The sequence below is a fragment of the Mustela lutreola genome, chromosome 15 (genome assembly GCF_030435805.1).
Source record: "Mustela lutreola isolate mMusLut2 chromosome 15, mMusLut2.pri, whole genome shotgun sequence".
NCBI classification, from domain to species: domain Eukaryota; kingdom Metazoa; phylum Chordata; class Mammalia; order Carnivora; family Mustelidae; genus Mustela; species Mustela lutreola.
In genome coordinates, this window is record NC_081304.1 from 46187696 (window position 1) to 46213800 (window position 26105).

At 49.7% G+C, this 26105-nt stretch overlaps 2 protein-coding genes across 2 annotated transcripts in view; one reads left to right on the top strand and one right to left on the bottom strand.

The window, feature by feature from the left end:
- Positions 1-6834: 6834 nt before the first annotated feature.
- On the bottom strand, positions 6835-26068 carry CCDC92B (coiled-coil domain containing 92B). The gene is made up of 4 exons (XM_059149704.1): positions 25776-26068; positions 15910-16062; positions 12177-12224; positions 6835-9625 (listed from the first exon to the last, which is right to left on the bottom strand). Exons 2-4 carry the CDS (start codon positions 16037-16039, stop codon positions 9027-9029), a joined length of 777 nt encoding a protein of 258 aa, XP_059005687.1. The 5' UTR covers positions 16040-16062; positions 25776-26068; the 3' UTR covers positions 6835-9026.
- The window catches only part of RAP1GAP2 (RAP1 GTPase activating protein 2), a 236673-nt gene continuing 236054 nt past the window's right edge, over positions 25487-26105 (top strand). The window contains exon 1 of the mRNA XM_059149700.1: positions 25487-25589. The gene's annotated coding sequence lies outside the window, so the exon portion shown is untranslated. The remainder of the gene's footprint in view (positions 25590-26105) is intronic.

Sequence of the window (26105 nt, forward strand, 5' to 3'; positions counted from 1 at the left end):
CCACTAAATCTCAGGAGCTTCATCCATCAAATACGCCCATCTGTCTAGCCTCTCACTAGCTGTTGTGAGGAGATGATGGTCATCAAAGTATTTTAGATAGTGTGAAACTCTGGGTGATTCACTGTGTCTTTCTAGCACAGCTTGCAAAAAAAGCTCAGTGCTGCCGGAAGATCAGAGATACCAGACCCAGTCCCTGCCAGGAGAAGTTTCAATCTGGTGGATGAAGTGAAATGCACACAGCAACCTCATGTCCCTGGTTACAGAGTAAAAAGCCTTTAAGGATGGCTGTTTTAAGTGTGCACGGGAGGCAGTCAGGGAGGGCTTCTGGAAAGAGCCAGCTCTGAACTGAGCTTCAAAGGGTAAGAAGGATTTTATCGAGCAAGTCAGAGGAATTAGCAGGCAGACACAGAAGGAAGGCCTCTGGGAATTTATTCACTCACTTAGTGATTTATTTTTTAAATATTTTAATTTTACTTAGGATTTTAGATAACACATGCACGTGGTTCAAACTTCAAAAAGTACAAAAGGGTATACGTTGAAATCTCTCACCTGCCCCCCCACCTAGGTTCCCTCCCCAGATCACCAAAGTTACCTGTTCTTTTATATTCTTTGCATATAAGAGTGTGTATAGATATTTTCCCCCTTTCTTTACACAAATGTTAACACACTGTACCTGCTATTCTTTACCCTGATTTTTTTTTTAAGATGTTATTTATTTATTTATTTATTTGAAAGCTAGGACAAGCAGGGGGTGTGGCAGGCAGAGGGAGATGGAGAAGCAAGCAGGCTCCCTGCTGAGCAAGGAGCCTGATGTGATGTTGGGCTGGATCCTCTGGTCCCGGGAATTGTGACCTGATGCTTAACCGACTGAGCCACCCAGGGGCCGCTCCCCTGATTATTTTACTTCACAGAACATTCTGGAGATCGTTCTGTATCAGTACACAAAGAGCTTTCTCATTCTGTTTTATGACTGGATTATATTCCAGTATGGTGCCATAATTCTTTTAACTAGTCTCCCAACTGATGGGTACTTTGTATCCATGAAACTCAATTGTGCCTAGTCCAATGTAGCTGAAGGTAGAAGGCCATGTTGGTAACGTTACTCATAACCAGAAATGTAGGTGAATTTTAACACTAGGAGCAGCAAGCCTTGTAATAGGGAAACATACACAAAAAGCGTCATCCTCTGGCCACTTTCTCTGTCTGATGGCTGACCTCCAGTAACATATTAAGCAGGCAGTTTTTTGCTTTCAAGCTGCCTCCACCAATGTCTCTTCATCATGGTCTTTAAAAAAAAAAAAAAGAAGGTTCTATTTATTTGAAGGGGGTAGCAGGGGAGGAGGAGCAGACTCCCCACTGAACAGGGAGCCTAATGCAGGGCTGATGCAGGGCTCTATCCCAGGACCCCAGGATCATGACCTGAGCCCAGGTGCCCCTCTTCATTATGGTCTTTTTTTTTTTTTTTTTTCTTCATTATGGTCTTAAGAGCAGCTACAACCACCACTTTCCACAACTCTTCCCACCAGTGCCTATACCTTGTGCCATGGTTAAGAGGACTATGTCCACCAAAGCAGGACACTTTTGAGAGTGAAAGTGAACACTATTAATAATGTCATTGGGATAACAGGCATAAACTGAGACTGTCTCAGCCATGTTGGCATGTCTGGTTCTCAGGTGAGGCATCTGGCTGCTAGACTTGGCGGGGGGGTATCTTTTTTTTTCCCCTCTTTTTAAAGATTTTATTTATTCATTTGACATACAAGCAAGAGAGAGAGAGAGAGATGGCGCACAAGCAGGGGGGAATGGCAGGCAGAGGATAGAGGGAGAAGCAGGCTCCTCAGAAGCAGAGAGTGGGACCCTGGGATCAGGACCTGAGCTGAAGGTAGACACTTAACCAACTGAGCCACACAAGTGCTCCTAGACTGGGGGACTTCCTGAAAGCAAGGGCCAGACCTTATTCACCTGGGCATCCCCAGCATCTTCCTAAAGCCTGAACCACAGTAGTTGCTTAATGCTCATTTGCTGGTTGAATGGACGAATCACATGTACAGAGTACCAGGCAGTGGTTTTGAAGGCTCCGTGGGATGCTGAGGAGGGAGTGTTGCTAGCAATGCAGGGTTTCACCTTTGATTCCCATGTTATTTATAATATGTGGGCTTTCCTTGTAGATATCCCTCTTGTGATCGGTATGCTTTGACTTTTGTATCCAGAGCTTCAGATCATTTCCACAACGCCTGGCTGAGACCCAGGCTGAGCATTGGAGAGGTACCAGCCTGTACCATACCCTGGTCTTCCTCCCCTGTCCTCTTCACAGTCAGGAGCTGGTCAGCATGGGTGCCGGCGACCAATCTGTCCATGGGCCCAGGGACTAACCAGTCCCAGCAGCCTTAAAACCTGTAACTTAGCTTCCACAGATTCCTTTCCCCTTTCCCTAGCAGGCTCCAGTTACATATTCCCCAACCTCAGGGCTGGCTGCCTTGGGGACTGAGCATCTCAGTTTTCCCATCTTTAGGGCTCATGTGTAAGGATGCTAACTAAGTATGAAGGGAGGTTTATCAAGGCTAAGACCTAGCCTACGTAATTAAACTGTTTAAAGCCTCCCACCTCCCTAATTAGTGTTATGATGAATACACCCACTCAGCTGGGCATTCCTATTTCCCCCCTCCTTTTCAGAGTTTCCAAGGGGTTGGAGAGGTGAGCAGGAACCCAGACTCCTGGATTGAAGAGGGGAGTCCCCCTGCCTTTACTGGCTTGACTCCAGTGACCCATAAGAGAGGAAATGTTCCATCTCCCTCAACCCCAAACCTGTGTGAGCAGAACTGCCAGGAGGGAAGGAATGACAGTCCTAGAGATGCCCTGGGCCTCAGTCTCCCCATCTGTAAAATGAGGGGTTGCATACATGATCTCTGAGTTATCTCGTGCTGACATTGCACATCTCCACCCTGTATGTGTCTCTGGGCTGGGTTCAGCCAAGCACCCCCAGAGGTTTGTGAGGGGACCCTAAGGCCAATTTCCCCTTCTCTTCTTTTTCTTGAATTGAACATGGGACCCCAGAGTTCTGGGCAGATGTTTAAGATGTATCTGGGAAGATGTTTAAGATGTATCTAAGGCTGAATCTTGTGTCTCCTAGCTGCCCCCGGAGATAAAAGGTGATTGACAACCAGAAGCCTGAGCCATACTTCTCAGAATGGGAATGGCTATGGGTCTGGTCCTTGCCCATCCTGGGCTAGTCTGATCCTCAGAGGCTGGAGCAAAGAGATGGGGCAGCCCAGGCCTGCTTGCCTGTTCCACCTGGATATACTGGGTGGAATCAATACACATGACTTCAAGTCCAGCTCAATCCCTGACTCCTTCACTACAGCTTCCTCACTTACCTTGAGTAAGTCACTTTTCTTGATGTCAAAGCAGGCCAGGTGTGGAAGCCATCCCAGGACTATAGTCAAGCTCAGATATCATTGTATATGTTAAGCTCCTTTTAAGTTTTTGCTAGAAGCAGTTACCCCCTCTCCAGAACTCTGCAAATACTGTATTCAATGTAATTTATTGGTTGGGGTCCACTAACTTTCCAACAGTTGTCCAACAACTGTTTGTTCTTGGACATCATCATGACTCTTGGGATTAGCAAGCCAGTGAAACCCAACTTAAAATGGCTTTAAAAAGTATGTCGCCAGGGGTGCCTCTGGGTGGCTCAGTGGGCTAAAGCCTCTGCCTTGGGCTCAGGTCATGATTTCAGGGTCCTGGGATTGAGCCCTGAATTGAGCCCTTAATCGGGCTCTCTGCTCGGTGGGGAGCCTGCCCCCCCCCACCTGCCTCTCTCCCTACTGTGATCTCTCTCTCTTTGTGTAAAATAAATAAATAAAATCTTAAAGAAAAAAAAAAAAAAAGGTATGTCGTCGATTGAAAGACCATGTTAAGATAACAATGCAATGGGATCCTGGACAGAATACCTGGAACAGAAAAAGGGCATGGGTGGAAAAACTGGTGAAATTCAAATAAGGTCTGTGGCTTAGGTAATAGTCATATACCAGTGTCAATTTTTTGGTTTTAGTTGTACTACGATAAAGTAAGATATTTCTATAAGGGAAAGCTGGGTAAAGGGTATATAGGAACTCTGTATTATTTTTGCAACTTTTCTCTAGGTCTAAAATTAGTTTTAAAAAATTAAGTTAAAAAATGCACAAATTGGGTGGCTCAGTGAGTTGAGTGTCTGCCTTTGGCTCAGGTCATGATCCCTACAGTCCTAGGATCGAGCTCACAATCAGGCTCCCTGCTCAGCCCAGAGCCTGCTTCTCCCTACCACTCCCCATGCTTGTGCTCTGTCTCTCTCTGTTTCTCTCTCTCTCTCTGACAAATAAGTAAATAAAATCTTTTTAAAAAATGCACAAATTATGGGGTGCCTGGATAGCTCAGTCATTAAGCGTCTGCCTTTGGCTCAGGTCATGATCCCAGAGTGCCGGCACTGAGCCTGCATAGGGTTACCTGCTCACCGGGAAGCCTGCTTCTACCACTCCCATTCCCCCTGCTTGTGTTTCCTTTCTAGCTGTGTCTCTCTCAAATAAATAGACAAAATCATTGAAAAAAAAAGCACAAATTAATGGTGACCACTTAAAAACATAAGTGTGGAGGGAGGAGGGGGGTTCATTGGTCTACATAACGGAAAGAGGCGGGGGGATATGGGATGCAGGTAGAGCTGGATCCAGCAGCTTGATTATTAGCAATTGTCTCCATCTCTCCTGCTTTTGCTTCTGGTGAGATAGGCCAGACTTCCAGGCTGATATTCTGCCATTTTTGCCACCCAAGAGTTTGTATTTCTCAATAGTCTTGTTTTGTTTATTGATGCATCCCTAGCATCTAACTTGGTGTGTTGAATGAATGGCTCCAGCAAAAGTCCTGAGACTGACTGTCATTGGTTCAGACTGAAATCAAATCGTGTGACCATCTCCAACCCAATCAGTATGTATTACTTTACCTGGATCACATGGGTAGAGTCAGCCTCCCATCCCACCAACAGGGGGAACTGAAATAGAAGAAGGGCAGTTCCCCAAAAGGAAACAATGGGTCCTCTTATTAGAAGGGTTGCTGACAAACCAATATATTCCCCACTTTTTCTCCTAGAGTGGTCCACAACATAGACCTACACTGGAAATGTACAGGCTTAAATTCTCATGGGCGCCGGGTGTGCTGAGCTCCTTAACTACAGCCTCAGCATAACTCTCATTAGTGAAATATAAGAATTGGGCTCATTTCTGGGATCCTGGGCTTCTTGCAGTTGGATCAGATGGGATTGGGTGTCAGGGAAGGGGAACTGGCATGGCTGAAGATGCCAGAACCCCAGGATTCTTTCCTGGCCAACACAATGGGCTCCTCCAGGCCTGGAGCCCTTCTGGGCTATCTCTCCCAATCCTAGCCAGGAGCCTCCGCTCTAAGGTCTCATTTGTTCATTTGGATTGGGGCAGCATGGGAAAGAGTCAGGGCTAGCTGAGCATTGGGATGCTTCAAATGAGTACCTTATGCCTTGTGAGGAATATTCAGTGGGAAGACTCCAGAGTCTTAGCCCCCAGTCTCACCCAACTGACTCCCAAACAACTCTCCATGTCCTCCACATCCTCTCCCACACCTGCAGGAACAGAGGCTGGAGTAGGGCAGAGTGCCCACAGAGAAGAGGTCTAACTTGTGTGTTTTTCACATAATTTTATTAAGAATAAGGCATATGACAGTCACCCCTAAAGCATAGGGCTCTATTTCTGTGGGTGAGTGAGTACACTCTGAAAAGCATTGGATTAAAAAGCGCAGCCAACAGAGAATTTGGAGCAGGATTCCTCTGCCCCACCCGTGGGGCTCCTGCCACTTGGTTCAGAAGCCCTGCGTGTTCCCCATTCAAGGCTGGCACCTTAGGGAGAGGGTGCTCAGGGATCCCCAGCTCTGCACTAAAGAGAGACTGTTCCACACCTTCCTGGCCTCCTTCCTCTCCATTGGGAGACCTCTATTCTACTGCTGATATGGGGAAGGGCTATCCCATTTCAGCCCTGGAGTGGTCTCCCAAACTTCAGACCACTGTGGGTGGGATATGGGGGGCAGGGGTACACAGCCTCACCTTGCATTGCCCACTAGTCTCTGGCTGGCTTCCAGAACAGGGAGGGGTCCCCACCTGCCGCTCTCTCTCCTGGGTCTGTCCACACTTGGGGTATGGCTGGACCTCCCCCTAGGGCAGAGTGTTCTTGTCAATGTGCCCGTTCCCTAGTGGGGATTCGTGCTGCAGAGAGGAGGGGAGGAGGAGGGAAGAGACACAATTCTTTCTCTTCTAGTCACCCAGACATTCCAGGGGCTTAGGAGAGGGGGGTCTTTCCTTTGGCAGGGTGGGTCCCCAGGCTAGAAGAGGGAGAAGGCTGGAGGCTAAGGAATTTGGGACTCCTGAGGCCAAGGGCAGGCTACAGACTCCCAGGCCCATTCTGCTGCACTGAGGGTTCTGTTCCAAACCCCAGAGGCAGGTGGATGGAGGGGAGTCTTTAGTCCATTATTTCCAGGAGAAAAATGAAGAAGAGGACTTTGTTAAAATTGGAATCCTGGATCTGCTTCAGCCCCTCCCCCATCCGGCTAAGTGGAGGAGGAGGGCTGGCCAGTTTCCCTTCCCAGACCCTCAGGTGAGAGTCAGCAAGTCAGCCGCCCCCAGCACTCTCAGAACCTTTCATCTGGGGGATCTCTAAGCACCCCACAAATAATTAAGTGTCATTATCACTGGTCCCTTAGAAGAGGGATAGGAGTTTGGAGGTGCCGATGGGGTCACTTGGGGAGAGACCAGCAGGCCACTGGAGGCTCCCTGGGTAGGGGAGCTAGACACACTGGGTCCCCAGGAGGTAAAGGAGGAAAAGGGCTATTGCTATAGAGCTGGGGAGAGGCCAGGTGGGCATAGCTATGGCTTTTAGTAGGTGGGTGGGTAGATAAACTCTGTCACCATCTCTGTAGAAGAATCAACATAACAAAGTCACCCTGTTTACCCCCAGCGTGTGGTTGTGGAAGCTCAGGGTGTGGGTGGGCTGCTCCTTCCTATACAGTCCTTGGGGCCCCATCGCCACAGGGCAGCCAAGAAAGAGAGAGGCCTCCTCACGGGGACACCTCTGAAAGGGAGGCAATAGGATCAGGGGCACAGTGCGTTCCACACATCTGAGAGGAGACACAGAGGGCAGAGGCACAAGAATGGGGTGGGAGAGGAGGGTAAGAGGCCAGGACGGGCAGAGCAAGGACCCCAGGTCATCACTGTGGCCCAATTTAGACTGAGGGAGAGAGAGAGAGCACTGTCTGTCCCAAGGACGTTCACACCTTGGGCATTTGCAGCCCAGTGGCTGGAAATAACCCGGATGAGGCCCGGTTATTGCTCAGTGGTCTCAGCAGTCCTGAGTGCAGTCAGCTGGGAGAGGACAGCATATTTGTGGGGGCTGGGAGCGTGCTCACTGGTTTTACTTCTTGCAGATTGACACCCTCTGAGGTACAGAGCGAAAGGGAACATGATGGCAGGTTCCTCCTGTTCATTACAGGGCCCATGAGGGGAGAAGGGTTCCCCACCCCTAGAGATTGATTCTGCTCATCTCCCAGACCTTGGGTGACACACAGAATGCTTGGCCTCAGCCAGGGCAAGACCTGCCAGGATGTGCTATCCGTGAGTGAGGTAAAGGCCTCTCCCTGCCCCATACTCCCTCAGCAGCCCCTGGAAAACCTCACAGGCACTTAGGACTCAAAGCAGGACCAACAGAGGAGGCATGGCATGGGGGAAGGGGCTCTAGAGTTTGTCTTTCTAGGGGCTGGCCTTGCAGTGGGGGCCATGTGCTGGACTGGAACTGCATTTCCTTCCTGCCTTGGGTCAGGAGAGGGGAGCTGGGGAGAAAGTAGCTAGGAGGTGGGCTGTCCCACTTTCCATTTCACCACTCTCCCTTCTAGACAGAAGGGTTATATACATTGAATACCCGCCACTGTCAGTTCTGGTAGGATTGGGTGCATCCCTGGAGGAGACCAGCCTGGGGATTAAGCTGTGCTCCTATCCACCAGCCCCCACAGCCAACTCAAACCTCTTATCAACCACTGCCACTTCCAGGAACCTGGCCCTTCTTCCCACCTCTAGGTGCAGCTGGGCAAAATTAGCACCAATAAACAGGACTAGGAAAGCTCCCAAGGCTGCCTTCAGGTTCCCAGCTTCCTCGAGAAGGGGAAGGCGGTTTCTGCCCTTCTACAAGCCTGAAGGAGCAGCTGACTCCAGCGGACCCTGTGTCCCCCTCCCCTTGCTTCACTAGCACAGCTCCCAGCCTAAATACTTATGGGTGGGAGGGGCATTCTGGGGAAGAACAGGACTGGAGACAGCTTTAGACCAGGTTCTGCCATCTAACCCATTCGGTACTCCTCTCCAGAAGTTCAAACTTCCATCGCGTCACACTTTCCCTACCAGGGACTCTGGCAGGAAATGCCTTTAAAGTGTTGGGTGCTCACCGGTAAGGACCTATCAGCGGGGTCGGGGTAGGAGAAGCGGCGTCAGAGGAAAAAGGTCCAGCCGCTAGCCCGAGCCGGAGCCTCCCTCGAAGGAAGGCTTGGCGGGAAGGGCAGCCGTGCGGGGCTGGGGAAGGTCCGAGAGAGGAGCCTGGAAGGCCTAGGGGTGCTAAGTGCCACTGCGTTCCTTTTGTAGGCCTGCCCAGTCTCCCCCCTTCGCGTCCAACGATTGTCAGCTTTCCCGGGACAGGGGGAGACCTTCGCCCCCGCCCCTCCCTGCAGCAGGGTGGGGACCACAGAAGCCTCCGTACTGCGAGTCCTCTCCACAAAAAAAGGTGCACTCTCTCAGCCCCGCGGAGGAGCCCCGTCGGGGGAGGAGGATACAAAAAGGCTAGGGCGGTAGGAAGAGCTGGGGGAGCTGGGGCCGCCTCCGCTGGATCCCTGGAGGAGCGCCGGCTCCCGCGACCCCCGGGACCCGGCTGCGTGGCCCAAGGTGCGTCCCTAGCCGGAGGCCGAGCCGGCCTTCCGCACTCCCCACCCCACAACCCCTCCGCCTACTCCGGCTCCCCGGGAGCGCTAGGCGGGCTGGGCGCGGCCGGCGGGCCGGCTTGGTCCGGGGGCTCCTGGGGAGGCGGGTGGCGCGGGCTGCGGCCGCTGGGCCGCGGGGGCCTCCGGGGGTAGAGGAAGAGCGCGGGGTCGGGCATGGGGTCGATGTCGTCCAGGGCGCGGGTCGCGCGTTCCCAGGCGGCCCAGTCCCGGCCCGGGCCCTTGGCTGCGGCCTCGGCGGCGGGCGGGCGGCGAGCCCGCTGTGCGCGCCGGCGGGGCCGGGGCTCCGTGGCGGCGGCGGTGGCGGCGCCGGGGCCCGGGCGCGGGGTCTGCAGTCTCTGGCGCGCGGCGTGCAGCTGGCAGGAGAGGTAGGCGGCCGCCTCGGTGTGCTTCTGCAGCTCGGTGCCCAGCACGGTGGCACGGTGGCTGCGCCGCCGCAGCTCCTCCAGGAAGCGGCGCTCTTCTGCGCGCAGGCTGCAACGCAGCGCGGACACCAGCGCCTCCCGCTGCGCCACCTCCCGCCGCAGCTCGGCGTTGGCGGCGGTCCGCGCAGCCAGCTGCGACTCCAGCGCGCGGCACTTGCTCTCCAGCTCCCGGGACGCCGCCTCTGGGGAGGGAAGACGGAGAGGAGAGGTGATGGTCTCCGCCAGGTCGACCCTGCACAGCTCGCCCACCCACGTTACAGAGCCCCGTTTCGCCCTCCCTCCCCACTCATGGGCTAGGCTAGCCTTCCTTTCTCTTCCTCGGGGCCCTTGGACCTATCCTACCCTTTGGCCTGTCTGATTCGTCAGGTTTCAGCTTAAATGCAAAACCCTCCCTGGTCACTTATGCACTCCATAAATATTTGTTGAACCCTTACTATATGTATTGTGCTAGGCATAGGGGATATGGAGGATAATAAAACATTCCTCATGAAGCTTACAGCAAGCATAGTGGGAGAGGTATAGTACATAATCACGAATGAATGTGAGCTTGCATCTGTGACATGTGCCAAGGCCATGACTCACAGGAGACTGTGATCTAATGAGGCTTCTCAACAGAAAAGCCACTTAGGCTAGCAGGAGTTGAAAGAATGAGTTGGAGTTTAGTGAAGAGCTTGAGAGGAGGGTGGTTTGCACAGAGGAGCTGGTGCAAAGGCTCCAGGGTAGGAGAAACATGCAAGAGCGAGGGACTGAAAGACTTGGGACCTGGGAATGTGGAAGCAAAAGGGAATCAGTGGGCCCTGGGGCTTGTGGTTTCTTTCTTTCTTTCAAAGACTTTATTTATTTATTTGACAGACAGAGATCACAAGTACCCAGAGAGGCAGGCAGAGAGAGATGGGGAAGCAGGCTTCCTGCTGAGCAGAGAGCCCAATGCGGGGCTTGATCTCAGGACCGTGAAATCATGACTTGAGCGGAAGGCAGAGGCTTTAACCCACTGAGCCACACAGGTGACCCTTGCAGTTTCTTTCATAGAGCATTTGTTATGTTTTGTAATTTATGTGTGTTATTTATTGTTAGCCTTTGCCCACTGCACTGAGTTTCAACACTGGATATATGTTAACTACCCAGAGAGCTTTAAAAAATAGTTTCCTGGGCCCTAACAAAGACCGACTGAATCAGGATCTCTGGGATTGGACCTGGGAACTGACACGTCTTCAATGTGCAATGTGTCCATGTAATTCTAATGTACCCACAGAGTTGAGGATCACTGTCTCCCTGATCATGAGCTCCATTTCAGCAGGGAACACATCCTGGGATTAACACATGTGAGTATTTGTAGAGATAGAGATAGCTGGAAGGTGATAAAAGGTAGGCAAAAGGTGACTCTGGAAAGGATAGGAAAATCAGCAAATGGTGGGGGAAAAAGAAAGGGAGGCCAAACCCACTGAGAGACAAGATAAAAATCAGGACACTGGGCAATACCTTGAGCTCAGATGACCCCTGAAACCCTTTCAGAGGAAGGATAGTAGGTGGGGTGAAGGTTGCTGTTGTTACGGAACTGGTGTTTGGGATGTATGCCTCCTTTCTCCAAGTGTCAAGACAGGAAGAGGTTGCCTCTGGTTGCCACTTAAAGAAGTGGGAAGAATTCGTTCAAGTCTATAAATGTTTATATCTTTATGCATGAATATGCAAAGCAATTTGTATGACTCTCAATGTTTTACATTAAACTTAAACTTTCAACTTTCTCCATGCCTAAGTCTTGGTCATGTATGTAGCACTTGATCTAATCAGCAGCACATCAATATGGCAGGGAGTCCCATCCCTGTTAAATCCCTCCTGGCTAAGAAAGACTATGTGGTGATTCATTTTAAATTAACCATTTACCAAGTCCCTCTCCATGTCTTACACCTGGAGACAATGGATAACACCCAGTCCCACTTCTCAGAGATCATATAATTTTGGTGATTAACATCTCAACAATGGAACCCCTCCCCTTTAAAAAAGTTTTAATTGTAACAAACACCAAATAACATGGAATTTACCACCTTAACCAATTTTAAGTGTACAGTTCAGTAGTTTTAAGTAAACGCACATTGTTGTGCAACAGGTCTTTAGAACTTCTTTGTTCTGCAAAACTGAAACTCTGTGCTCATTGAACACCATCCCCCCGCCTCCATTTTATGGGTGAAGTAATAATCTGTAAACAAATGTCTTAGTGGAATTGCTATGTGTCAAGAAGTCGTGCTTTTGTAAAATGAAGGATTTGCTGATGTGCATGTTTCTTTTTTCTCCTCATCTAGATAAAGTTCCTTCAAGTCATGGACTCCACATTACCATTGTGTTGTATCTCACCATTCAGCATCTGTAGGGTGTGGACCACTGACCATAGAAATCACTTGTGCAAGGATGGGAAAGATGAGAGAGGTAAGTCATATAGAAAGGAGTAAAGTCAACCAGATGGACTTCTTGGGTACCATATCTGTCCTGTGTTCATTTTCCTACTTTGGATAGAGAATGTGTATACAGGGTGTGGTGGTACAGGTTGTTCATTGCACATTGTAACCCAGATGAGTAGGCAAATGGGGCTGACATCCAGCACTCTGTTCAGCAAGTTGAGGAGTGGCTGTCCCCCATGACTGGACTAGGGACAGAGAAGGCTTGCGTCCTACTAAGTGGTGGGGAAAAGGTGACTGTTGGGCTGTTGTGGCATTTCCCCATCAGTCATCCTTCTCTTACCTTGCTGATGAGACTGGGCCTCTCTCATCTCCAGATCACGAGTCAGTTCTGTGGGGAGGACAGAAAAGAAAAGGTAGTCGTGTGTGTGCGTGTGTGTGTGTGTGTGTGTGTGTGTGTGTGTGGTGTATGAGAGAGAGAGAGAGATCAGGGAATCACAACGCAGAGAAAGTGGCAATATTAGCATCCTTAGAAGCCATCTTAACCACCTTCTATACCTATTTTACTGCAGTCCAGTGAGAGGAAGAGATGAATAGAGGTGCAAGGCACAGCCCAAGCCTGATCGGCCTGATTCTAAGCCCAGAGATCTTTCCTGAGCAAGGGCCATGAGCTGCATTTGGAGGTTAGTTCAACCCTTGGACTGAGGAGCCCGGCTTGCTTTTGGGGGCTGGGGGAGTATTTGCTCCTTCCCAGCGGTGATATACAAATATCTAACGTGACAGCCAATCAGAGCCACTCTGGAGCAGTGCAGGGCACAGCCCCTTTAGGGTTTAGTTGGTGTATATGGGAAGACTGGAGGGTCCTGGGCTGCTTGGGGGCCCTGGAAGGGGACTCAGGGCAGTAGATATTTACCAATAGGGTACATGCGTTTCACTATTTTCACAGCCAGTACTGCTGTGCCTGTGTTATTTTCTGAATATCAGCCAGGCTCCTTTCCAAACCCTGTTTCCGCCATATTCCGCAAGGCAAGGAATGGGGCTTCAAGGAGGATAGCGCCACCTGGTGACCGAAGGCCTACATGGCGCTCGCCTCTGCGCTGAGGGGGAGGGGTCAGCTCGCTAAGGGTGCTGGTGTTGAGAGAGGTTTCAGCCCAGCCACTACCCTTGCACCTCCCTGTCTTTCCAGTCCCCATTCCTTACCGCCCAGAATGCCCCATCCATCGGCCAGCTGAGTTTGATAATTTTTTCAGCCCCACCCCAACTCCCCCAACTACCCCCTGGCTCGGCTGGGAAAACGGAGGGAGTCCAGCAGCTGCTGGTGACAGACAGGATCTCCTCTGCAGCAAGTGTGTGTACCTGCAGGGATGCAATCTGGTGCCAAAAGGGAGGAGATGTGGACCTGGGAGTGGGATAAGGTAGCAAATCTCTGGGATCAGCAACACCTACACAGTCTAGCCTTTGGGCCCTCTGCCCCTCCTTACTGTCTCTTCCCTTGGGACGCCAACTGTTGCTAGGAGACCTAGAGCCAGGGTACCTGGGCCTTTTGCTGTGACCTGAGTCTGAACCTCCTTCCTGGAGCTCCAGGGAGGACCCTGATGCCTCTATCCTCTAGGGTTTCCTGGAGCCAACTTGGCCCCTCCTGCAAGGCCCCAGAGTAGCCCAGGGGATTTGGTTCTGCCACTATCTCCCAGTGGGCCAGTTATACCCTTAATCAGGGAAGTTGGGGGAGGGGACTGGGCTCCACTCTCCCATCCATCAGATATCCCTGCCCATCTTCTGGCCAGATCCGCACCTTTAGAAGAGCATGCAGGGAGATCAGATACCCTGTGTGACCTTGGGCCAGTAACGACACCTCTTTGAGCCTCAGTATTCTCCTGTGAAGTGGGGACAAAATCACCCCTGCTTCTCAAGGGGCTATTGCTAGGATTAAATTAGAGAAAATAAACAGAGCACCCAACCCAGGGCTGAGTCAGTGCTGAATATTTGGGCCAGTTCTTGTTACCATGCAGGCTGCCCCAGCACCCAGAATATACCCACCCATATCTTAAACTCTTTTAGTCTGAGTGGCACCCGTTCCTGGCAGGCTCTTTCTGAAGCCCTCCCCAGCTAGTTCCTACATTAGCTCATCCCCTCTTTCATCCCTCTTCCAGCTTCTGAGTCCTGGTTTATTTTATTTTTATATATATTCTTAAAGATTTTATTTATTTATTTTATTTATTTGTTTATTTGAAAAAGAGAGAGAGAGAGAGGCTTCAAGCTGGGGGAAGGGCTGAGGGAAAGACCATGCGGGGCTTGATCTCAAGACCCTGAGATCATGACCTGAGCCAAAACCAAGTTGGGCACTCAGCTCAACCAACTGAGCCACCAGGTGCCCCTATATATTTTTTTTAAGTTTATTTTATTTTTTATTTATTTTTTTTTTTAAAGATTTATTTATTTATTTGACAGAGAGACAGAGATCACAAGTAGATGGAGAGGCAGGCAGAGAGAGAGAGGAGGAAGCAGGCTCCCCGCTGAGCAGAGAGCCCGACGCGGGACTCGATCCCAGGACCCTGGGATCATGACCCGAGCCGAAGGCAGCGGCCTAACCCACTGAGCCACCCAGACGCCCAAGTTTATTTTATTTTTTAAAGTAGGTTCCATGCCCAACAAGGGGCTTGAAGTCACATCACTGAGATTAAGAGTCCCATGCTCTACTGAATGAGCCAGCCAGGCAGCCCTCTGAGTCCCTATTTAGTCTCCTTGAAAAAAATCTTTGTTTTGCTCCCTTCCCCTCACTCCTCCACCCCTTGGAAGAAGGGCCTTATTCAGGTATTTCAGCCCCAAGAGTGGCTTCTTCAGGCCAGCCCAGAGTTATTTTTATCTCTGTAATCAATAAAAAGAGGCTGCAGTCCCATACCCAGCTGGGAAGGGTGGTGGGGCTGTTCTAGCCTCTTACACTTTCTTGGGATCCTGGCCTATGTCCTGAGTGGAAGAGCCCAGGTCTTCAGAATTAGGGCAAAGCAAAAAGAAATTAGGGCAAGAGCTGTAGGGTCTTAGGGTATGTTCATTCTGGTTTTCCTTTAATGTTTTCACGGCAATGAAAAAATGCATCCGGCAAGGACATCAGGCAGGGGCGAGTTGGTGTGGGCCATCCCTGCCCCCTGGGCTGGCCTCTGCTGCCATCCAAGTTTCAAGGAAGATGGCAGGGAGCCTGGCCTAGGAATGTAGCAGCTGCTTCTGCATATGGAACCAGAGGATGTGGTGGTGGAGAGTCAGGACGATCAGCTTCTCTTGCCACAGAGTGAGAACCCAGGCAGGTCACTCAGTTTCCCTCTAGAGAATGGGGAGCCTCGCATGAGCAGGAGCTGCAAGGGCAGTAGAAGTCTGAGCGTCTTGGGGAGAAAGTGTGCAGAAAGTTGCAGAGGCATGCACAGCTGAGCATCTGGAGCTCTGGGTTCTAATCTTGGCTCTGTCACTAGCATATTGTGTGGTGCTCTCTCTCCCTCTCTCTCTTAGGGTCTCAGTTTACCTTTTTGTATAATGAAGACATTGGGCTGTTCCAGCTGACACATTCCATGAATCACTGACTCTAAAGCCTGTACTTGGAGACTCAGCCTGGGTGAGCACTTTGGCCAGAGCCCAGCCTCTGAGAGGGCAGGTGGCTGAAGCCTGAGGTCCAAGAGCAGAGTTCAGGCCTAGGTTTTGGCTTCATTCTTGGTATCTCCTTCTGTTTTTGTTCACAAATCCAGTTGGTTGCCAAGTCCGCCCCTTCACTCAGTCTCCCCCCACTGATCTTCCCCTTCCTACCCTTTCCCTTTCCATCTCTCTCCGGGCCATTTCATCAGCCCCACCACGAGTCTCTCTGCCTCCCTCCCAATTCACCTTCACCTTCCGTACAACTGGCAAGTTTCGCATTTCGCAGTGCAGTGTGACGCCCTTCAGAAACCTTCCGTGGCTCCTTACTCCCCAGGAGAACAGGCCAAACTTCTTAGCCGTCCTGATATTTGTCAGAGTCTTCCATGATCTTCCCGACACCCCTCCTCCCTCCCCTCCCCTTGCCCTTCTCTCCCTCCCATCCTCCCCCCACTCCTCACCTGAACAGCGTTTCTGCAGCCTCAAGATTTCCAGGTGCAGGTCTCGCAGCAGAGCCATCTGCTCCTTTTTCAGGAAGCTGATGTGGCGTTGTACACTCTGGATCTGATGCTCCAGGGACACGGTATCCATGGCAACCCAGGCCTGGGCCCCACCTGGGTGGAAGAAGATAAGGTAAACCCCCATCCTGTGGGCCTGTCTGCCCTGCCCACCCTCAAATCCCTCTGAGCCTCCTGCTGTTGGGGCTCCCATTGCCACCAGGCAGATGGTTCTATGGCTGTACTCATTTCCCCTGTGTTTACTCACCCAAGTGTCACCTGTGTGTTGTCGGGGAAGTTTTTATTCCCATTTAACAGATGAAGAACTAGAGGCCTGGAGGGAAAAAGCTGCACTCCCCTGCCTGCCTGTAACTTTGGCCTTTCTGCTTCTCAGAGAGGAACACAAATAGAGCCGCCAAGTCAGGGAAGGGAGACAGAGATAGGCTGTAGCTTGCTTCTTAACCAGCTTTGGGCAAAGCCTCTCTGTTTCTGGGCTCTTGGTTTTCTCATGGTTAAACTGGAGGAGCTGGGGAATGGAAAAATTCATCCCACCAGCATCCTACCAGTAAGCATTAAGCAAGGGTGCCCACCAGCCAGCAGACCAGAATGATGGTTAGAGCACATCCTATCCCAACCGAACTCCATTTCTCTGACTTAACCTTAATCCGGGACTCTGGGCCCCTCTAGGTCGCAGAGGAGGAAGATCTGATGAGTATTTTACGAACACCAACTCTGTGGGCTGAAGGCAGGTGGCAGAACCCCTTTTTATTTGTTCATTTATTTTTAAAAAAAGATTTATTTATGTGACAGACAGAGATCACAAGTAGGCAGAGAGGCAGACAGTGAGAGAGGAAGAAGCAGGTTCCCTGCTGAGCAGAGACCCCGATGCAGGGCTCGATCCCAGGACCCTGGGATCGTGACCTGAGCCGAAGGCAGAGCCTTTAACCCACTGAGCTACCCAGGCACCCCCAGATTCCCTTTTTAAAAGAGGAATGGCTGGCTCAGTCAGTGGATCATGTGACTCTTGATCTTGGGGTTGTGAGTTCAAGCCCCGCTGGGTGTGGAGATTACTTAAAAATAACATCTTTAAAAAAAAAAAAAAAGAAGAGTGGGAGACCTTGATAAGGAGACCCATGCCAGTGAATCCATGGTGAACACATAAGACACTGTGAAGGGAGGGGAGTTCTGCACCCCTTCTTAACCATGCCCTGGCTTTGCAGCCCTCCCCCTTTTGACTCCATCCCTTTCCCAGGAAGTCCCTCTTGTGATGATCACCATCCTAGAGAAGCATAAGCAGAGGGCAAAAACAGGAGGCAGAGTTCTCGCCTTTTCTACCAGGGATTGTTTGTTTTGTTTTGTTGTAAGTTTTTAAATTTATTTGAGAGAGAGAGAGAGAGAGAGAGCGAGCATGCAAGCCGGTGAGGGGCAGAGGGAGAGAATCTTCATGCAGACTCTCCGCCGAGTGCAGAGCCCAACACAGTGTTCCATCTCACGACTGCAAGCCCATGACCTGAGCCCAAACCAGGAGTCCAATGCTCAACCGATTGACCCATTCAGGCACCCCACTTCCTAAACTTCTGGAGGAGCTGTTTCTACCTGCCCCAGAAATTCCCTGGGCCTTGGAGAGAAAGGCCAGTTGATGGACCACTTTTTCGAGCAAATGGTCCCCTCCAGACTGACTTTGATATAAGTCCCTGCAAATCCAGATTTTCATTTGTAGGGTTGCATCAAGCAGGTACACTTGAGAAACTCACATTGGTCTCTTGGATTCCCCTTCCTTTACTCCCTTAAGCTAACCAAAGAGGCCTTTCATTTCAGCAGGGGGTTGCCCTCTGGCCTGTGGCAACCACTGACTACATTTACATTACTACATCTGCTATGTTTAAGAACTTTATACACATTACCTTGCTTCAGCTAACTGCCTTTAGTAGATGTTACCACCCCCATTTCACAAATAAAGAAACTGAGGCTTGGGGCACCTGGGTGGCTCATTACGCATCTGCCTTCGGCTCAGGTCATGATCTCAGGGTCCTGGGATTGAGCCCCTCATTGGGCTCCCTGCTCGGCCAGCAGCCAGCTTCTCCCTCTCCCACTCCCCCTGCTTGTGTTCCCTCTCTTGCTGTGTCTATCTTTACCAAATAGATAAATAAAATCTTTTAAAAATTTTTAAAAAGTTAAAAAAAAAAAAAAAAAAGAAACAGGCTCAGAGCTGAAGTGATTTGTGCCAGTTCACGTGGTCCATAAGTGGTGGCAGACCCAATTCTCTCTCTTTTTTTTTTAAAGGATTTATTTATTTATTTATTTATTTGACAAACAGATCACAAGCAGGCAGAGAGGCAGGCAGAGAGAGAGAGGAGGAAGCAGCTCTCCGCTGAGCAGAGAGCCCGATGCGGGGCTCGATCCCAGGATCCTGGGACCATGACTGGAGCCGAAGGCAGAGGCTTTAACCCTCTGAGCCACCCAGGCACCCCCAGACCCAATTCTCTTACTGGGTCTTTTGAATCCAAAATAGGTTCCCAATACTCACTCTGAGAACAGTCCTGGGTTTGAATCCTGAGTCTTTCAGTTACCTGCTGTGTGACTTGGGGCAAGAAAGTTAACTTCTCTCCATCTTTTTTCCCTTCTCGGTAAAATGGGGCTAATGGTAACAGTCTTAGTCTAGTTGTGAGAATTAAATGAGATTAAAAAGTGCAGATCACTTCTCTGTCTAGTGTGCAGGTAGGTTATTCCTTGTCTTGATTTGCTCCTTTATTCCTCATACCTTCAGTAATCTATTTGTTGCCAGCTATGGGGGTATGGGAGACACACTGATGAACAGAACAAAATCCTTGCTCTCGTGGAGCTCACAGGATGAAAAGAACCAACCAAACAAACAAATAAATGCATCAAATAAAAATAATATTGGTAAGTATACAATTATAATCTGTGAAGAGCACCCTAAAAGAAACATACAGAGTAACGTGGAAGAATATAAGGCGGGACCTAGTTTAGATTTGGGGACAGAGAAGGTCTCTTTTTTTTTTTTTTTTTTTTTTTTTCAGAGAAGGTCTCTTAAAGAAAGTAATTTTAAGCCAAAACCTTGTGACAGGCAGAATTCTAAGCTGGTCCCCAAGATTCCTAGCCCCTGGTAGATATGCCCTCCTGCATCTTCCCCTTTGAGTGCAGGCAGGATTTTGAATGTGATGGCTTTTTTCTTCTGTGATTAGAAAGGATTTTGCAATGTAATAAAGGTTTCTAATCAACTGACTCAGAGTTAATCGAAAGGGAGATTATTCTGGGGGGCAGTTCATAGGGCCTGTACTGAAGGAGTAAACCACCATGCTGTGCGGCAGCCCGGGGAGGAAGCCACAAGGCAAAAACCTGAGAGAGGCTGCTGGTAGCTGAGGATGGTTCCTGGCAGGCAGCTAGCAAGCAGCGAAGACTGCAGTTTGACAGCTGCAAGGAAGTCAGTTCTACGAACTACCTAAGGGATCTTGGGAGTGGGTCTTTTCCCTAGTTGAGCTTTCAAATGAGAATGCAGCCCATCTTAATTTCAACCGTTTGAGGCCTTCAGCAGAGGACCCAGCTAAAATATGCCAGACCCCACATCCTTGGAAACTGTGACTTAACACATGTATGCTGTTTTAAGTCACTTAGTTTGTGGAAATTTGTTATGCAGCAATAGAAAACTAATAAAGACTTGAAGGAAGGGTAGGTGTTAGAAGCAGAATAAAGGGAAGGACATGCCAAGCAGGGAACAGCATTTGTGAAATTCCTGAGGTAGGCTAATAATGATAGCTTACATTTATTCAGTGCCTATTATGTGCCAGGCCTTGTGCTAAGTGCTTCACATTATCTTTTTTTTTAAATTTTTTATAAGATTATTAATTAATTTATTTATTTGGCAGAGAGAGAGAGAGAGAGATCACAAGGAGGCGGAGATGCGGGCAGAGAGAGTCGGGGGAAGCAGGCTCCCCACTGAGCAGAGAGCCTGATGTGGGACTCAATCCCAGGACCCTGAGATCGTGACCTGAGCCAAAGGCAGAGGCTTAACCCACTGAGTCACCCAGGCGTCGGTCACATGATCTTTTTGGGGGAACAGAGACACTGTCACTGCTGGTGAGAATTGAAGTGTAATGTGTCAGGGGATGGTTACAGGAAGTAAGGTTAGCAAGAGAAGGATTGCAGAGTCTTGTAAATCATGTGAAGAATTTTGCATGAATACTAAGTGAATTGGTAAGTTATTAACGGATTTTAAGCAGAGGACAGACATGATATGATTTGCATTCTTAAAAGATCACTCTGGCTGGCTGCTCTAGGGAGGGTAGATTAGAGGGGACAGAGTGGATGTGGGAGGTGAGCTGGGAGAATGTTGCAGTGGTCAAGCTGAGAGAGGATGAAGGCCTGGACCAGATGAGGGAGGTGAAGACAGAAGTTTCAGGTATATTTTGGGGGTAGAATGGTCAGCATGTGGGAACGGAATGATTAAGTCATGGTGACAGGGTGGGTGAATGTTCAGGATGTCTCCCAGTTTTCTGGTTTGGGCAACTCAAGTATGAAGGCACATTTTCTGGCTCTTTCTACACTTCTTGGTCTTTGACATTAGATCTCTTTCACAATGGACCTCTAATCTATAATCACTCCCTAGGTGATTTTGCCCAATTCTATGGCTGTAAAAACTATTTATATGCTGACCCCCACTCTAACTCTCCTGTGCACTCTAGACTGACTATGTAACACCTCCATTTCGATGTCTAACGGGTCCCTCAAACTTACAAGTTCCATTGCTGAGCTCTTCATCCTACAAACCTTGCCTACTGTTCACCATCTTAATAAATGGCACTGGTTTTTGCCCATTCACTCAGTGGCTCAGGCCAAGAACTTAAGAGTTATCTTTGATTCCTCTCTTTCTTCATATTCCAGACACTCCATCTGCAAATCTACTTGTCTCTACCTTTGAAAACGTGTATGCTTAATCCAATCAGTTCTCACCATTTCCATTGCTGTCACCCCAGTCCCATCTATGGCCATCGCTCTGATGTACCCTGTAGTAGCCTACTGATGGGCTTCTTGCTTCCACTCCTTGTTTGCCATGTAGCAGGTGGCGTTCCTTTAGCAAATCTGATCATGTCTCCCTGCTCCCCACTTATAACCCTCCAACCTTCCCATCATACTTACTACCTAATCCAAATTTCTTATCAGATCCTATACAATTACCCCAGGCTCTGTTTGCCCTCATCTACTACTGTTCTCCCACTGCTGGTTCCACCCCAGCTACTCGGGGCTCCTTACTATTTCCTGAACATGCCAAACACATTCTTGCCTCAGGGACTTTGTCTGTGCTGTCCCCCCTCCCAGGAATATCCTTCACCCAGATACCCTCATGGCCCACTCCTCCCCTTCATTCAGGATTCTGCTCAAATGTCATTTCCTTAGGGCCCTTCTCTGATTACCTGATTTAAAATAGAGCCCTCTGTCACTCTCCATTCCCTTAATCTGCATTGTTTTTCTTCCATGAACTTATTACCACATGAATATATTACATTTTGTTTCTTGTCTCTTTCCTCTACCAGATTGTTGGCAACACAAGATGAAGGACTCTGTTTTTGTTTCCTCCTGTTCCCTAGTGCCCTAGCACAATCTCTGGCAAATAAAATATACTCAATAAATACGCAGGGAATGCACGAGTGAGTGAGTTTGTGGAGCTGGGGAAGACTGAAGGAGGGAGAGATTTACAGAGAAGGGGAGATCAAGCTTAAGACAGGTTAGATTCTGGGGCGCCTGGGTGGCTCAGTGGGTTAAAGCCTCTGCCTTTGGCTCAGGTGATGATCTCAGGGTTCTGGAATCAAGCCCCACATCAGGACCTCTATTCAGCAGGGAGCCTTCTTCCCTCTCCCCCTCTGCCTGCCTCTGCCTACTTTGATCTCCATCTGTCAAATAAATAAATAAAATCTTAAAAAAAATATGTTAGATTCTACATGCTCAAGAGACCTGAATAAGGAAACATCAATGCCAAGTACGCAGTCGAATATCCTGGTGTGTAACTCAGGAGCAGATGAGCTGGGTCTGTGCTATTGCGTAACCATGTTGGGATTTGTGTGCCTGTGTGTCTGCACATACCTGAGACTGGGTGTGCCTTGAGGAGTGCACGTATATGTATACGCTTGTTGGGGGGTCCTGCTTCTCTTGCATCTGTTTCTGTTCTGTGTACATCTGGAGGATGAAGGGATGTGAGCCTCTGCTTATGAGGAAGAGAGAAAATGTCTGTTCCCAACCTCTGAAATGCAAGTATTTCTGAAGAGTAAAAGCCCTTTCCACACAGCCCTGGAGACTGGACCCTGGCCACTGTGAGGGGCTGAGCCAACCAGCTGTTTCTGAGCCTTCCCAGAAGGACTTGAGGGTTTGCTTCCAACTAGGCAGGCTGCTCTTCTCAGGGCAGAAATTTGGGTCACAAAAGATCTTGGCAGATATTCTGTCTTACACATGATTGTTTAGTTTGTTTGAGGGAGGGTGGGAAATGGGTTGGGGAACGGGAACTACAACACAGCCCTCTCACATGTGGCTGTCACACACACTTCAGAAGGCCCAAGCCAGGAAAATGTCATAGAAATGTCAGACATTCCCATAAAAATGCAGTCTTGGAGCCCTCTGGCTTGAGAAGGAGCTTGTGCCTGAGGACTTGGTCCAGACTGGTGACAGTGGCAGAAAGGTTAGGGTTACCAGCTTTCTGTTCAGCCCACATCCAGCCCAAGATGCCTGATCTCATGGGTTAAAGTGAGAAGGGTCCCTTGCCTTTGTCCACCGTCCTGACCACCTCAGAGTCTATATTGTTTCTGCTGCCTACGTTCTCCTGATACTCCTAGGTTCTTCTTTGTTTTAATTTTCTAGCTTGATGAAAAATGTTTATTAAAAATTGTTTATTTAGGGGACGCCTGGGTGGCTCAGCTGGTTAAGCAGCTGCCTTCGGTTCAGGTCATGATCCCAGCGTCCTGGGATCGAGTCCCGCATCGGGCTCCTTGCTCAGCCGGGAGCCTGCTTCTCCCTCTGCCTCTGCCTACCACTCTGTCTGCTTGTGCTCACTCTCACTCCTCTCTCTCTCTGACAAATAAATAAATAAATAAAATCTTTAAAAAAATTGTTTATTTAGAAATTAAAAAAAGGACCTGTAACACAGAGTTATGTGTGGAGTTATAGAGTTAACTCCAAGTACTTTGGACGCGCCTCTCATCTGTCTGAAACTTACACAATTCTGATTCTAAGGCCTGGGCTTCTGGTTTCTGAAAACAATCTCACCCCCCTACTTGTCTTTTTTGGAGCTTGCGAGTAACTATTTTTCTAACCATTTTTCTTCCAGCCATCTGACTCTAACTGACATGGCAAGGAGGAAATTATAGTTCTTTCCCTTTTCCACTTCTTATAGTTCTTTGGGTTGGAAGAACCATGAAAAGAGAAGAATCATAATACTCAGGGCTCAGAGGGGTCTTTGAGACCACCCTAATGTGATCTCAAATCACATAGTGGTTTGCAAATCTTGCTCTATAGAGCCCAGAGTTCTGCAGAGGGGTCTCAGAAGTTGCCAAAAATGGTTGGGGGCACAAGGCAGGGCTAGAGGCTTTGCTCTTTTTACCCCTCTTTATTTTGATGGTCTTGTACATACAAGTTCATTGGAGAGAAGCCTTCTGCTAATCAAAGGTTTGAAAACAACTTTTACAGTCCAGTCTTTCCTTGGGTGGCTAACTACTCCCCCTCCCTTAATCTGCTCAATGTCCCCTGGCCTCTGCTGCCACATCTCACCCTCAGGCAGACAAAGTGGCTGGGAAAAGAACCTGAACTGAAGACTCTTGCTTTCTGCTTGTGTGGAGTTTGCACTTTCTGCCATCCCTCACCCCCTGACTGCTTCTCTTGTCCCAGTTTCAATGTCACCCTTAGTGTTTCTTTTCTCTTTGGGGCTGAAAGTATTTATTGAGTCAACAAATATTCTTGTACTGTTCTGAACATCAATATCCACATTTTGTTAAAAAAATTTTAAGTACGCCTTCTTGGTTCAGGGAGAATGTTAAACTCATTTTTATAGTCAGGGCAGGTATATTAGGACAGGCATGGCAATAAATGTATAAATGAATTATGTTCTTTATTTTTCTTAGTCCTTATTCCTCTTTACTACCTGACTTTGAGGCCTGGGGTTGAGGGAGAACAGAGACTTAAAAAGTCTTTCTCAGATATGGAGGCACAGGTAATAATACTTATAATAATCATCAATGCATAGGTAATACTACTTACAGAACAATAATAAATGGCTGGCACTGTTCTTAGCATTTTATTTACATTAACTCATTTCTCTTTATAACGACCCTGCATGAAGCTTCTATTAGCATGTCCACTCTGCAGATGAGGAAAGAGGCTCAAACAGGTTAAGTACGTTGCTCAATATACACAGCTGTAGTGGCTGGCAACTAGGAGCTCCCCATTGGGTTCCCACCCTTCATTGAGGCCCTTCAAATCCAAGCACAGTCCACATTTGCAGTCTGATCCCCTCCTTTTAGGGATTCTACCTTTTTTTTTTTTTTTTTAAAGATTTTTTATTTATTTGTCAGAGAGAGAGAGAGAGAGAGGGAGAGACAGTGAACACAGGCAGAGGCAGAGGGAGAAGCAGACTCCCTGCCAAGCAAGGAGCCCGATGTGGGACTCGATCCCAGGAAGCTGGGATCATGACCTGAGCCGAAGGCAGCTGCTCAACCAACTGAGCCACGCAGGCGTCCCGGGATTCTACCTTTTACTGCTCTCACAACAAACTCTTTTCATAAACATGGATGGACATCCCACCACTCTATCTCTGCCTCCTGAAACCTGCCCCATCCTTCAAGGCACTTCTCAAAAGCTACCTTTCTTACTGAGTTTTTTCCCTTACCCTCACCAAGCTGGGATGACTCTTCCATCTCTGTGTTTGCCAACCACCATTATGCCATGTATCACACTTCTACACCCATGCTCCCCATGGTGTGTGCCTCCCTGGCTTCTGCTCCAAACCATAAGCTACCTGAGGTCAATACTTTGTCTCTGGGAATCCTTTGTATGGAATATGTGTACAACGAATGTTGGTGAAATTGGGAGAAAGAGTTGAGTGTTACTGGGAGTCACTAGGGCAAGTAAGTGTATGTATTAGAAAGTAATCCCCACCCCCGACCCCCCACCCAAGTCCTTGGTTTCCTGGGGATTTTTCTTGGGAACAAGAAGTCAGCCTTTGACAGATGTCTGGGACTCTGCAAGGTGGGCTTACCTGGCCAGTGGTGGAGCCACCTTCTCCAAGGGTCTCGTGGTCCTCTCCACACCAGAACGCCTCCTCCCCTGTTACCCCTAGGCTATGGCTTCCCCCACTACACTGAAGATCTCAGGACCCCCAATCTCAGCAAAGCTGAGGATCCAGGGATATGGGAGTGGCCTGTATGAGGAAACTGGAGCGTCCATCCTCTTTAGTCTGGTGTTCTGCCTGATTATGCCTCCAGTATGACTCCCAGAGGAGGCAGAGGGGGAGATGGAGACTAAGGAGGACGGGGAATAGGGGTACCAGCGAGGACAGGGAAAGGAAAACAGATGTGTGTGATGGGAGGTGGCAGGAGGTGGCGGTGACTCGACCTCAGGCCGCTCTGGACTCTTCGCCAGGGCCGGTAAGGACCTGAGTCTGGGCGGCAGAGGACAACTTCTGCCAGCAGCTCGCGGGTCTTGTCCGCCTCCCGCGCGCTGCGGTGCCCAGCCCAACGCCAGCCCTCCCAGGGGAGCTGGAGCTCGGGCCCTGCTGCTCCCCGCCCGGGGCCACCCCACCGTCCACCCCCCACGTCCACCGACCTCCTCACCTTCGGGACCTGAGGGAGCGACGGGCCAGCGGGGCCCTGGGACCGGGCCAGGCTGGGTGGGGGGAGGCTCTCTTCTTCCCCTCGCTAGCTGCGCCCTGGGTTCCGCAGCACCCGCCCGGGCTGCGACGCCATCAGCTGCTGCGAGGCTGCGGGGTTGTCGGGCCGGGGCTCCGGGGGGTTCCGGGGCGCCAAGGGGGGTCCGGGGCGGGCTCCAGGCGTAAACACCCAGCAACGTGACCGGAACTGGCGAACAAGCCGTAGGGGGAGCGAGGGGGGGGGCGGGAGAGATAAGGGGGGAGGGGAGGGACCTGGTACTGGCGGGGAGGGGCC

Coding starts and splice junctions, on each gene's coding strand:
- CCDC92B (XM_059149704.1), bottom strand. CDS start 16,039: ATGGATACCGTGTCCCTGGAGCATCAGATCCAGAGTGTACAACGCCAC. Junction 12,225..15,909: donor GCTGCAGAAACGCTGTTCAG/GTGAGGAGTGGG, acceptor TCCTCCCCACAG/AACTGACTCGTGATCTGGAG. Junction 9,626..12,176: donor GGCCCAGTCTCATCAGCAAG/GTAAGAGAAGGA, acceptor TTCCCTCCCCAG/AGGCGGCGTCCCGGGAGCTG.